Below are 15000 nucleotides of genomic sequence, written 5' to 3' on the forward strand. Positions count from 1 at the left end.
CACACACACACACACACACACACACACACTTTTAACTTATTTCTCCTTTACTCCGATTTCGGTCTTAAGTACCACTGACGTGATTTTTATAACCTTTGATATAATAATTTATTCTGTTAGCACCCGTGTATGTCACTCACTTTTTTTTTTTACTGACTGATTTTATTTGGCTTATTTGACTTTTTTTCTAGACCGTTGAGGAAAACTGAAGTGAAGCAATATCAGATTAACGAAGTAAAAAAAAAAAAAAAAAAAAAAAAGACTTAAATTCAGCAAAGGAACGTTGGATCACCTCTTGAGATTTGAATGACGTATCGAACAAACGCTAACTTTTACAACAGCAGTCGTGACGACCGCCTCCCACCCTCCCACCCCCATTCCTCAATCCCATCATTGCCGCCCCCTTTCCCCATCCCGTTCACAAACATATATATATATATATATGTAAACACACGCGCGCGCGAGCGCAGGCTGATGCACACACGCATGCGCACGCACACAAATTGCATGCATGAATGTTTTCATGGAAACTTGATGTGTATGTGAAGTGGTGTGCATGCTTGTGTGTGTGTGTGTGTGTGTGTGTGTGTGTGTGCGTGCGTGCGTGCGCGCGCGAGTGTGCGTGCCTATTTTGTGTGTGTGTGTGTGTGTTGTTTGTGAAATGAGCATGCTAACCTGAACATATCAAACTGATATTGATACTTCCGGGTAAACATGTTCGGCATGATAACACCTGCTCATTAATCATGAATGATGAGTCAGTTTGATTCAGCATGCATCAGCCTCCAGTCAGCTCTCTGTCTCTCTATCTCTGTCTCTGTCTCTAGATAGAAGAATCGACAGTCCACTTACGTTACGTAGAAAGAGGCTTCAGCATAACACTTTACGTAGATAGGTAGAGGAATTAAAAGACCACCTGCTTTTCATGGGAAGAGAAATCAGAAGACCTTTTACCTCAGAAGAGGAATCAAACTCACTAACTTTACGTAGATATAGAGAGGAATTTACGTTTATTGGTAGTGGAATCAAAACTGTACGTAGACAGGGGAATCAACAGACCATATCCGTTTCGTAGATAAGAGGGTTCAAAACAGTTACATTACATGGACAGGGAGAATACTTAGAGACCATTTACGTCATGTAGGTAGGGCAGAGAGGGAATCAACAGACCACTTACATCACGTAGAGAGGGAATGTAGAGACCACTTACATCACAGAGGTAGAACAGAGAGGGAATCTAGATACCATTTACATCACGTAGAGAGGGCAGAGAGGGAATCTAGAGACCACTTACATCACATAGAGAGGGCAGAGAGGGAATCTAGAGACCACTTACATCACATAGAGAGGGCAGAGAGGGAATCTAGAGACCACTTACATCACGTAGAGAGGGCAGAGAGGAAAACTACAGACCACTTACATCACGTAGAGAGGGCAGAGAGGGAATCTAGAGACCGCTTACATCACGTAGAGAGGGAATCTAGAGACCACTTACATCACATAGAGAGGGAATCTACAGACCACTTACATCACGTAGAGAGGGAATCTACAGACCACTTACATCACGTAGAGAGGGAATCTAGAGACCACTTACATCACATAGAGAGGGCAGAGAGGGAATCTAGAGACCGCTTACATCACGTAGAGAGGGCAGAGAGGGAATCTACAGACCACTTACATCACGTAGAGAGGGCAGAGAGGAAAACTACAGACCACTTACATCATGTAGAGAGGGCAGAGAGGGAATCTAGAGACCACTCACATCACGTAGAGAAGGCAGAGAGGGAAACTACAGACCACTCACATCACATAGAGAGGGAATGTAGAGACCACTTACATCACGTAGAGAGGGCAGAGAGGAAAACTACAGACCACTTACATCACGTAGAGAGGGCAGAGAGGGAAACTACAGACCACTTACATCACGTAGAGAGGGCAGAGAGGGAATCAACAGACCACTTACATCACGTAGAGAAGGCAGAGAGGAAAACTACAGACCACTCACATCACGTAGAGAAGGCAGAGAGGGAAACTACAGACTACTCACATCACGTAGAGAGGGCAGAGAGGGAAACGACAGACCACTTACATCACGTAGAGAGGGCAGAGAGGGAAACTACAGACCACTTACATCACGTAGAGAGGGAATGTAGAGACCACTTACATCACGTAGAGAGGACAGAGACGGAATCTACAGACCACTTACATCACATAGAGAGGGCAGAGAGGGAATGTAGAGACCACTTACATCACGTAGAGAGGGCAGAGAGGGAATCTACAGACCACTTACATCACGTAGAGAGGGAATCTAGAGACCACTTACATTACGCGGCTTTTCCGGATGCTCCATTTTGGGCTGAGGCCGTGGAGAGCTTCCTCCCACAGCAGATGGGTTTCTCCGGATCATCTTCTCTTCGTGAAGATAACACACACTCACACCCACCCACACACACACAAGAGGCTACACAGCTAGAGAGACCGACAGATGTCTGAACGTGACGTCGTGTTGCTATCGAACGAAACGAAAGTAAGTTCCCTGCGATCCTCACACTTGTTTCGGAACGATTTGGAATGGAGACATTAATAATATTAATAGTGCACAACACAATAGTTGTTGGAGCGTGTTGAAGGAAGGATGATGTGTGTTGGTGGATCACTGTCGACTGTAGTAGATCCACTGTGGTGGCTTTGGAATCTGTGCACGTGCACCCAAAACTGCTCATCGCGCAAAGCGGGAGAGAGGTGGTGGTGGTGGGTGGGTGGAGGGTTGGGGGGTTGCAAGTGGGTGGGAGGGTGTGGAGGGAGGAGGGTTTCATATAACCGGTAACACGAGGGAAATAATAAAGCATCGCAAGTCATGTCGCGGCGTGCTGGCTCCAGCGCTGGGGTGGGGGGTGGGGTGGAGGGAGAGGTTATAAATGACAGGTTGTTCCAGAACTCTTTTGCTCCTGCCGCTGCCATGAAATCTGCTTTCACCTTCAGCTTCCTTGCAAAGAAAATGGCCGCCTCAGAGACGTACCTTTTAACGTTCGGAATGGAAGCCACGTGAGTATGGATGGAGTGCTGTGACTTACTTTCACACTGCTACCCATGTGTTCAAACTGAAATTATATATATATATTATTAGGCAGCTGGGACAATAATAGAAGAAAAAAAGGCAGAAAAAAGACAGGCCCTAGAGTTTTGTCATGATTCTTGTACAATAATTGTCGCCGCCATTGTCAACTATCGCCTCAAGTCTCAAACAACGATTTTGCGATTTCGGGAAAACGATTTCTGTCTCTTTTTGACTGCTTCATAAACAGGCGGTTCTTCGCTTTTTCTCACGTCAGGTTTTTGTCAGGTGTCGAGAGAGTTTTTAACTTGTGATCTTCAGAGACACGTCCATCATGGAAAGGTCAAATCTGACATCCCATTGCCGGCTTTTAATAGTTTCGTATGACATTCGGCATACGCGTCCACAAACATAAGTGCACACAGACACACACACACACGCGCGCGCGCGCGCGCACACACACACACACACACACACACACACACACACACACACACACACAAACGTAAACATGCATACGCATACATACGCAGGTACACACACATATACATACACACAACACGCGCGCGCGCACGTACGTGCACACACACTCACATGTACACAAGCACGCACGCACCCACGCACGCATATACCTACCTACCTACCAACCTACATACATACATACATGCACGCACGCACACACACACACGCGCGCGCGCGCACATACATACACACACGCTTTCACACACACAAACGCGCACAGACTCCACATTTCAAAATCATTTCACCCTAGATCGAAATGCACAGTGTAACTTGGTATCAGATTAGATTATGCTTCTAAGTAATTGTGTGGGAGGGAGGAGGGGGTGGGGGGGCGAGGTGCACAAAATGGATGATTGAAAAGAGAGCTGGAAGTAAATAAATGAACAAATGAAGACCGAATGGATTAATGAATAGACCATGCGGCCGCAGAAAATGTCGCCTATCCAAGTGAAACAAGACACACCTTTAGAGGTGTCAGTTTTGGGGTCATTTCATCCACCCTCTGTCTCTCTCTTTCCTGTCTGTCTCTCTGTCTGTCTCTCTATCTCTGTCTCTCTCGTTGGTTGCTAATAGACACTGACAGGGTCATAATTATCATGCTTGGTTTTGCTCTGCTGATCTGAAATAAAGTTTTGCTCTTCTGTCTGTCCCTCTGTCTCTCTCGCGCTTTCTTTGTCTCCGACTTTCTCCGTCTCTATGTCTCTGAGTGTCTGTCTATTTCTCGGTCTGTCTGTCTGTCTCTTTCTGTTCTATCTCCTGTCTGTCTGTCTGTCTCTGTCTTTGTCTGTCTGTCTGTCTCTGTCTGTCTCTCTCTGTGTGTCTGTCTGTGTCTGTCTCTTTCTGTCTCTGTCTGTCTGGCTCTCTCCCTTTCTCTCTCGTTCTCTGTCTCTGTCAGTCTATCTCTGTCTCTCTCGCGTCCCATGGAGTTTGGAGATAAACGACCTATTGGCTAAAGCCCTTTCGGTCAAATTGTTAGGGCATGGGCATGCATTCGATGAAGGTTGCGTTTTTTGAGAGTGCGAGGACCTCGCTCTCTGTTTGCTCGCTCGCACATTGTGTGTGTGTGTGTGTGTGTGTGTGTGTGTGTGTGTGTGTGTAGAGGACTAGTGCGGGTGGTGGCCGGTGTGGGTGGCAGGAACTAAATGAGGAAAACAGGATGCTCACAGAGCGAAATATTTACTTCAACAACCCCGTTGTCTGGCAGTGATTGTGACGAAGGATGGCACTGATTTGAGTTTTGATTATGTTGTTGCTCGGCCTCTGGATAAACCATGTGACTGTTATGACTGAGAATTAAAAACACCTGGGAACACACACACACACACAAACACGCGCGCGCGCACGCGCTAACGCACGCACACACACACACACACACACACACACACACACGTACGCGCGCACGCACATGCGTTCACTCACACACACACACACATACACACACACAGCGCACGCACGCGCACACGTTCACACACACACACACACACTGTATGTTCCTCTCAGTCTCGTTGCAATGTGACTGGTCCGCATGTGTGTGTGTGTTGGAAGAGCAACGTGGTGTTTAGAAGTTGCTGTTTCCCTGTGTGTGTGTGTGTGTGTGTGTGTGTGTGTGTGTGTGTGTGTGCTTGCGCGCGCGCGTGTGCAAATCAGTTGGTGTGTTAATGGTAGACTGTGGTTTAAAAAAAGTGCAAAAAAGAACGCCGGTAGTGCGCATGCGTCTTATATATGTATGAACATACGTGGATAGGTGGGTGCGTTCGTGCACGTGCATTGTGAGTGTGTACGTGTTCTGTTCTCCGTGACTCCTGGTGGCATGGATTCTTGATTCCGTGCCATGTCATGGTGTATGTGATGTGTGTGTGTGTGTGTGTGTGTGCGCGCGCGCGCGCGCCCGCTCCCACTAACAGGCCTGCAATGCAGTGTGTGTGTGTGTGTGTGTGTGTGTGTGTAACAGGGGAAATAACTCGTGGCACTGGAGGAGGGAGGGACCACAAAATGTCACCGCGGTAGCACACACGATACAGCATGGTCAAACCATGCACGTCGTTACCCCTTTCCCTCGTATCAGAGAACTGGCATCATCGTCATCAAACCATGGTCCATGGTCATTGACTTGTATTAAATGTAAGCATCATATCTCAGTTTCCATGGTTCGCAGGGACAAGCTTCCTTATAAATGTGGGTTTGTCCTAGGGTAATTTCCTGTTTCAGTATCCTAAAATCAGGTACCTATTGAAACGGGAAAAAAAGAAAAGAAAAGAAAAAAAAGGCCGTGCACTTTGTATGCGTATGACTAATGACTTGAAGTGTGTAATCTAGTCTGGTAATTTCCTGTTTCAATATCCTAAATTCATGTACCTATTGAGAGAGAAAAAAAAAAAAAAAGTTCGTGCACTTTGCATGCGCGGGACTGTAATCCAGCCTTTGATAATTTTCTATTTTGGTATCCTAATTTCAGGTACCTAATGAAACGGGGGGGGGGGGGGGGGGAAGGTTGTGCACTTTGATGGCGTGTGACTAATGACATGAAGCGTCTAAACCAACCTTTGGTAATTTCCTATGACAGTATCCTAAATTCAGGGACCTGTTGTAACGGTAAATTTCGTGCACAGCTGAAGCGATTTTTTTTTTTTTAATCATTAGTAGTAGTTTTAACCCATTTCTCAGTGGTTGTGGTTTTCGACTCTGTTTCCAGGGTCATTGTACTTACATTTGATACAGATTCAGTCGCTACTGTAACGTGCAGCCATCTTACCAGGTACAAAATATCGTGATGCATCCATTGGGTCTGTGCCAGAGGGCAGCTCTTTCCGTTCTTGGTCCCCTGTACCATGTTAAAAAAATATAAACAAGAGAGGCAAGGCCTTCAAGACTCACTTGTGATACACTAAAAAAAAAAAAAAAAAAAAAAAAATCTAATCATTAAAATGTGTTCTGTATTTGTTATTATAAAGCTTTGCGTTAAAAAAAAAAAAGAAAAAAGAAAAAAAAGGAGTCCTAACCAGATTCGAATTAAGTCCCCTAGCATTAATTACAGAGTACTTTCCCTTTTTTACTATCTGCACCAAAACGTTTGCAAAATAAATAAAACTTCCATACTTAGCAAAAGAAGTTCCTGTTTGAACAAAAAATGATAATAATGACTGCTCTTGTTGTTGGGTCAGAATATCAGATCAAAGTGCCAAGTTTAGAGAATACAAAAAATATAAATATAACAGTAAATGCAGTTTGCATATAATTAGGCTTCATTTTTTTTGTTTTTTGGGCCCATCCCAGAGGTGCAATATTGCTATAAACAAGATGACTGGAAAGAACTGAATTTTTCCTATTTTTATGCCTAATTTGGTGTCAACTGACAAAGTATTTGCAGAGAAAATGTTAATGTTAAAGTTTACCATAGACACACAGACACAGACAGACAGACACACACACACACACACACACACACACACAGACAACCGAACACCGGTTAAAACATAGACTCACTTTGTTTACACAAGTGGGTAAAAAAACCAAAAAAACAAAAAAAAACAAGAAAAAAAACGGTATGGCGGCTTGAGTCGACAGTCCCCACTCCGGCCAAAATGGCCAAAGCATGCACTTCATGCAGAAATAACATTTCACTTCTGACCAGAAGTAAAGCGGTAAAAGTGGTAACGCCGACAAGAAGCGAAATGGATAGCAAAAGTGGTAACGCTGAAAAGAAGCGAAATGGATAGCAAAAGTGGTAACGCTGAAAAGAAGCGAAATGGATAGCAAAAGTGGTAACGCTGAAAAGAAGCGAAATGGATAGCAAAAGTGGTAACGCTGAAAAGAAGCGAAATGGATAGCAAAAGTGGTAACGCTGAAAAGAATCCAAGTGGATGACAAAAGTGGCAACGCTGAAAAGAATGATAATAATGGTATTCACTGAAAACAATCGACTGATGATTAAAAAGAAGAAAAAAAAGGGGGTTGGGAGAGGGGGTGTGGGGGGGGTAGAGACTATTGTTCCATCCGTCAAGGCATTTATCGATTTTGATATCTCTCTTTAAAGATAGGATAGCTAGAGATGTAAAACAAGTTGTAAGTTGTACTGTGGCATTTGGCACCGCACGAGCCCGCCCCGGCACAAATTGAGGAAGTGCGTAGGTCGTGCCAGTCTCACCAATTCTCTGCTTCTCAGAAGACGAGTTCACTTATATGTGCCACCCTTTTCAACCGCCCATGAACCTCTGGATTTTATATATATAGGTGAGTTAGCACTACTTTCTCCCTCCACCATTCCCTTCTCCCCCTCCTTCGTATTCTTATAATTATTTTCTATTGGATTTTTTTTGCCAGGACATTTGGCACAAACTTGGCACTTTATCTATTTCAGATAATAGTCAAGCTCTCCTCTTTTTTTTTTCTTTTTTTTTTTCTTAGAGGTCCGTAAACGAAGAAATAGTTCTCTAACCAGTAGTCTCTGGCAAGCTACATTCGTCCAATCAAAGAGCGCTTGTTTTTTTTGGTTTTTTTCTTTTTGTAAGAAGAACAGACGATAGGGAAAAACCTCCTGGGTGAGCGTATTAGCTGAGTGGGTAAGAGCATTGGACTTTCGATTTTGAGGGTCTTGGGTTCGATCCCGAAATCGGCGTCTGGCGAGTTTCCCACCTCCCAGGTAAACGTGCATGCAGACTTCGCACCCTTCGTTGGAGTGATGATGAAATGTATGACAATGGAGGTGTGTAACAAGAGATTTTCAAGAAATCCCTGATCATTTTCGCTATTTCGTAGTGATTGAGTCAGTTATTATATAATATAATATATATATATATATATATATAATATAACTGGAAGTGAACCAACAATTTTGGCATGGAGATGAAATGATTAACAAATAGTAAAGAGTGGTAACTCTCTCCATTCACGAGGTACACGACTTCAAGTCAATGCTGCTTACGCTACCGATTCAGCCAGCACACAGGTCACAGGTAAATAAAAGGTACATTGGAACAAACCCGGACACTTCCTCAAAAAAAAAAAGGAAGCGCCGGGCCTGTCCTTATACGGATCATCTGACATGTGCACACAGCAGCAAAGACTGAAGAAATGTGCAAACACAAATAAGCTTTTATTCAAGACGGGCATAGCCTCTTTAATCCTGAACAAGCCACACAGAACACGTGGACAATACAGAACAAACATATGGTTGCCTCGGTGGTTTTTCAACTGGAAAAAAAAGGAGAAGAAGAAGAAGAAAGAAAAAAAAAATTATATACATGCAGAAGATAAATACACCGCGTTAAATATCCCGTTATACAGTGTCAGTGTTTGTTGGGATGTGGAAACACAATCATACCCAGTATAATTATACATGTCCCCGAAATTGGAGTATTCAACCCGTGGATCTATACGAGTCAATGTGAGCGTGGAAATAACACAGCTGCAGCCCACGATCGTAGAAAGTAAGAAAAAGAAATACCTCTCTTTTATTTATTTATTTCACAGAAAGAAAGAAGAAGAGAAAGCTTTCTTTTATGTATAATATTTATTTATTTATTTAAAAAAAACTTTCGTTCTTTTATTCATTTATTTATTTATCTATTTATATTCATTTTAAGAGGTTATGCCGCTGCTCAGCTTTCAGAAATCACAAACAGATGTGATATAGATCAGGGGAACATTTTTTTCTCTCTCTCTGCTGTTGTGGTTGTTTTTTTGTTTTGTAACCTTGGCACTCGTTTGTTCGGGAGAAAAAAATATCATTACCCATTGCCTGATTCCTGCAGTGATGTGAGTGTATCAGTTACTTTGGCATCATGAAGGAGAGCACGCCAGGTAGCATGCAGCCACACAGTTGTGTGTGTGTGTGTGTGTGTGTGTGACACTATTAATGGCTGCAGTTGGGACTCTTGGTTCCACTGCCAGGCAAAGTGACACTGCAGACAACTGCAGACTCGTGTGTGTGTGTGTGTGGGGGGGGGGGGGGGGGGGGCGGTGGGGGGGGAGTTAGGAGGATGAGTGTGTGTGTGTGTGTGCGCGTGTGTGTGTGTGTGCGTGTGTGTGTGTGTGTGTTTATTCAGTAGTCACACCTGTTTACAGATCACTGAGCAGTGGTGAAGATGGCGTGTTAACAACACACACTGATTCTGATACACTTCACGGTGTAGACCTGTATGATTGATTACCGACAGCAACACCTCAGCTCACGATATGCATGCACTCGTTCGTTCACTCACACAAATGCGTGCACACTCGCACGTAAACACAGAGAGAGAGAGAGAGAGAGAGAGAGAGAGGGGGGGGGGGTGGGGGGGGTGGGGGGGGTTGCGCGAGAGAAGGAAGGAAAAGAGGAGTTGGAATAAGAAAGATTACCAGCGCTCTCTCTCTCTCTCTCTCTCTCTCTCTCTCTCTCTCTCTTTCACACACACACACACACACACACTCAGTCATTTACACTCTCTCTCTCTCTCTCTCTCTCTCTCTCTCTCTCACACACACACACACACACTTTCTTTCTTTCTCTCTCTCTCTCACACACACACACACACACACACACACACACACACACACACACACACATCACCTGGCACCTGCCCATGCCCTTTTTTCCCTCCAGCCTTTGCTGTCTGAGACTGATGAGACTCGGTCCCCGTTATCAGAGTTATATAATGTTATTCTCTCTGTCTGTCTGTCTGTCTGTCTGTCTGTCTCATGGCGCGTTAATTTACTCGTGTCATCTAAAAGATGTTATAACCACCTTTCTCACAGGAACCAAGCCGCAATCTGAATAGAATATTCGTTCTGTATTATCCCCCTCCGTGCCCTCCCCTCCCCCTCCCTACAGTCCGAGGTCTTTCTCTACACACATCGAGCTCAACAGTACCTGAATTGTGCACTGGTGGTGACGATGACGATGATAGTAATTGTGTGTGTGTGTGTGTGTGTGTGTGTGTGTGTGTGTGGAGAGGGAGAGAGAGAATATGGAAGGGGGTGGGGGGTACTTCATTAACTCTTTATGGCCCAGAAGCATCGGCCCAGCTATCAGGCATCTCTTCCCAGACGTGTCTGCATGTGTCGGAGGAATGCCGCCAGTGCATTGCTTTATCTAACAGATAGGGCACGTGCTGTTTGCAGGGGCAAGAAACTTCCAGAACAACAGACTGAGGACAAACTGAGCACGCCTCTTGTCACTGACAATGATCCTATCCCACCTGACTGTGATCAGTGCATTGTATCGTATGGTATCACGTGTACCATATCGGCAATTATGATCTTAACCCATATTTTTCTGCAGAAAAATCCACTTCGATAGGAAAACAAATAAAACTGCAGGCAGAAAAAAGAAGAGAGAGAGAGAAGGGTGGCGCTGTCAGTGTAGCGACACGCTCTCCCTGGGGAGAACAGCCCGAATTTCACACAGAGAAATCTGTTGTGACAAAAAGAGTTATACAAATACAAATGTCACTGTGCTCACTGTACTGTATTCCGTTGTGAAAACAATGATCTTACCTAACCCATATGAATGTGATTAATGTATTGTAATTTGTTTTGCTCTATTTTATCGTAAGATGTGACATTCATGACACAACTAATTTCTCTGTGTGAAATTCGGACTGCTCTATCTCTGCTCAGGACGGATCGCGTCGCCAAAGTTAGCGTCACCCGTTTCATTCTTTCCGTTCAGTTTAAACCGCTTCTTTTCCGTCATTGTCACGTGTGCCACGTCTCAGTCTACCATTGGTAAGTCCGGTGTTCAGTGACTGGTAGGTGGATCTGTCTTGTCAGACATAACCGGGTTATTTCTCACTGGCTTAAGAACCTATGGATAGCTCATTGGCCAGGAAAGCTGAAACCAGCTGGACGCCATATTGTTTCTCGTATCCGGCAGTCAGTCCGTTGACAAGTCGTCTGCTAACTGGTGGTAGTTTCTGAACTGTAACCGTGTATCTTCGACGAAATCGTGTTATGCTTGCCCCCACGACATGCCAAATGTTGTGTCTTGATTGAAATCTGCCAATGGTTTATCTACCAAAGTTATTACGGGAAAACAGTGCAGTGACACGTGGCGTAAACTTGCAGTGGAAACACACACAGGAATGTCAGCTTAACAAATGCCGCGAGTAGGTGGAAGTTTGCCATGAAGCCAGCTGAGCGCTCGCTACACATAATATTATGAAGCCACCGCTTCGCGCTGACACGAGAAACAAAATGGCTGATTGAACACTTCCGCTGGCTTCAGTTAGCAAAGGGGCTCAAAGAAGGCATGCGCTATCCATGTATTTTTAGAACAGTGGTTATTTTCATGTTCGTTGGGGTACCTTTTTTCTATTTTTTTCTTTCCCCTTTCTTTTTATGTTTTGTTTTAATGAATACACGTGTGTATTGGACTCCCAATACCCGTTTATGAAGTAAGTTTGTTGTCAAGTTGCGAAAACCGTCAAAACTATAAAGAATAATTTTAATTTGTCATTACAAAGTAACACAGCTCGAGTTATTTGACACAACGAAAACACAAAACAGGATAGATGTTTTTAACTTTTTAGACACAACAACAACAACAATAACAACAGTAAAAGTTTTTTTTTCTCCATGCAGCATCTCTTGCTCCTTCCACCACCGCCACCCGCCACCCTTTCCTGTCCCCTCCCCCCCTCCCCCAGGAGAACTGAATTGGGATGTTCCATTGACATACATACTAAACGCGTGTTTATGCACCTCAGTGGGGATGTACCGGGTATCCTGTGGAGGAAGCAAAATGTCAGCGGACGTTGGTGGTTTATGCGAGGCGCCCAGCAGGGGATGAGCTGGCAGCAGATCGTGGAAGGACGATGTGTCGTTACCTTTGCTCTTTGGGTCACCCCCCTCACCTCCCCCACTCCCCATCTCCCATCCCGACCACCACTCACTCCCCCACCCCCCTTCCCTCTCCCCTCACACACCCACCGTACCAGTATTATTTTCACAGATGAAAATGATAAAACCTCATGAACCTAATGGTGAGAGGTATGCAGCGCATATCGTAAAACCATCACAAATACGGGCCGGAATATAAAACAACAACAACACAGAAACAGTGGGATAGTGAGCCGTAATTTTAGATAAAATGCTAGCAATAGTACAAGCAATGGCAGCCGCAGAATTAGAAGAGAAGAGGTGGTTATAGCAGCCCTACTAGAACTTGAAGAGTAGTGATGGTAGTAATTGCAATACTAGAGCTTGAAGAGTAGTGATGGTAGTGGTTGCAATACTAGAGCTTGAAGATTAGTGATGGTAGTAATTGCAATACTAGAGCTTGAAGAGTAGTGATGGTAGTGGTTGCAATACTAGAGCTTGAAGAGTAGTGGTGGTAGTGGTTGCAATACTAGAGCTTGAAGAGTAGTGATGGTAGTGGTTGCAATACTAGAGCTTGAAGAGTAGTGATGGTAGTGGTTGCAATACTAGAGCTTGAAGAGTAGTGGTGGTAGTGGTTGCAATACTAGAGCTTGAAGAGTAGTGATGGTAGTAGTTGCAATGCTAGAGTTTGAAGAGTAGTGGTTGCAATACTAGAGCTTGAAGATTAGTGATGGTAGTAGTTGCAATACTAGAGCTTGAAGAGTAGTGGTGGTAGTAGTTGCAATACTAGAGCTTGAAGAGTAGTGGTGGTAGTGGTTGCAATACTAGAGCTTGAAGATTAGTGATGGTAGTAGTTGCAATACTAGAGCTTGTTGAGTGGTGGTGGTAGTGGTTGCAATACTAGAGCTTGAAGAGTAGTGATGGTAGTAGTTGCAATACTAGAGCTTGAAGAGTAGTGGTGGTAGTAGTTGCAATACTAGAGCTTGAAGAGTAGTGGTGGTAGTAGTTGCAATACTAGAGCTTGAAGAGTAGTGATGGTAGTAGTTGCAATACTAGAGCTTGTTGAGTGGTGGTGGTAGTAGCTACAACACAAGACCTTGAAGAGTAGTGGTGGTATTAACTAGTACCAACACCAGAGCTTGACATTCAGACAATGTGCTTGGAAATCGCTGTAAAGGCCTGCTGTCCACTGTATAAAAAAGAGGAATTTGAACTGGTGTGGCCACCTGACCAGGGCACGTGACCTCTCCAAGACCGTCCTCTAAAGGAACAGTTCGGGGGAAGAGGAGGAGTGGGGGGGGGGGGGGGGGGGGCAAAGAAAGAGATGGACAGACTACACAACCGAGTGGAGCGGACGGAGCTGTGCTCGAACCCAGGCTCCAACACACAGCTGTGAGGGATGGAGGGAGGCTTGTGGTGTGGCGGTTGCAGTGCCCCTACGTCAAACACAAGGTAGTTCATGATACCGACATTCACTTCAGGTCATAGTGGACATGGTTGTAATCATCCCTGGACAGTGGCAGCGGTAGCTGTAACTGCTACAAGGTACAACCTGATTCAGTGTAGAAACAATAATAACAACAGAACACACACACACACACACACACACACACACACACACACACACAAGTTTCAAGTTTTAATTATCCTTTCACTCCTATTGGAGTATGGAGGATTGCTGCAAAATAATCTTTTCATGCCCAGAACAAACATTTCCAAATACACAACAATGTCACGTAAAAGTTGAGAACACACACACACACAGAGAGAGACAAACAAACAAATGAGAAAACACACACACACACACACACAAATGAGAAAACACACACACACACACACACACACACACACACACACACACACACACACATATATATATATATATATATATATATATATATACAAAACACACACACACACACACACACACACACATGAAACAGATCCAGTCGTCAGCTAGGCTGCAGTGGGTTTTTTGTTTGTTTGGTTGGTTGGTTGTTTGTGTGTGTGTGTGTGTGTGTTTTGTTGTTTTTTTCAGCACTCATTTCATAAGAGCACCACTGTATCGAACGATCACATTATTTTGAAAGAATTGACTGGGGGCCCTTTGCAGCACCTCCCAACTAGCTGGTGTACTGACCAAAGCAATGAACAAGCTACGCACAATCGCAGAAAAAAAACAACTCTTGAAGACTACATCTTCGAACAACCTGACCTTTAGGGCTTTTCCAGAAAGTTGTGAATTGACTCAAATCGGCGCAGACTGGGTCATTCTGACCTGGCTCCATGGCACACTGCTGTGACCAGCGCGGGCCTTCCCAGCTATTTCCTGCCATGCACGCGCAGAGACGATCAAAGAGGATGCGCGTGCTATTACCGGTTTTATGTGCCGGAAAGAATCAAGGCGGACTGCTGGGAACCTAATTTACTGCCGATCAGCAGACATCAAAAGGTTGCTTCATGAGCGGAAAATGTTTGGCGTTAATTTAGAGCAAGTTCCCTTGTGCTTTTTGAGGGGAAGATATCTTGCACTTTCGAAGTAAGCTGCTTTCGTCGTTTTTAAATTATTCATTTTTTCTTTTATCTGTTTATCTATTAAGTGAGAAGTCAATTACAGCTTAGTCTTT

The 15000-nt window shown here is 44.4% G+C and overlaps 2 protein-coding genes across 3 annotated transcripts in view; one reads left to right on the forward strand and one right to left on the reverse strand.

Annotated features, from left to right (window-relative positions):
• The window catches only part of LOC143293795 (S-phase kinase-associated protein 2-like), a 132023-nt gene that overhangs the window by 110720 nt on the left and 6303 nt on the right, over positions 1-15000 (reverse strand). Inside the window, exon 1 of one of the 2 annotated variants that reach the window (XM_076605047.1) lies at positions 2324-2626. The exons of the other annotated variant lie outside the window; for it this stretch is intronic. Within the exon in view, the coding sequence (XP_076461162.1) occupies positions 2324-2407 (84 nt within the window). The 5' untranslated portion in view covers positions 2408-2626. Of the gene's footprint in view, positions 1-2323; positions 2627-15000 lie in introns of those variants that run through there. 2 annotated transcript variants of the gene reach the window in all.
• Positions 1-15000, forward strand: part of LOC143293797 (zinc transporter ZIP13-like) — a 48817-nt gene that overhangs the window by 10954 nt on the left and 22863 nt on the right. The window lies entirely within an intron of this gene.

Source organism: Babylonia areolata, chromosome 19 (genome assembly GCF_041734735.1).
Source record: "Babylonia areolata isolate BAREFJ2019XMU chromosome 19, ASM4173473v1, whole genome shotgun sequence".
Lineage (NCBI taxonomy): Eukaryota > Metazoa > Mollusca > Gastropoda > Neogastropoda > Buccinidae > Babylonia > Babylonia areolata.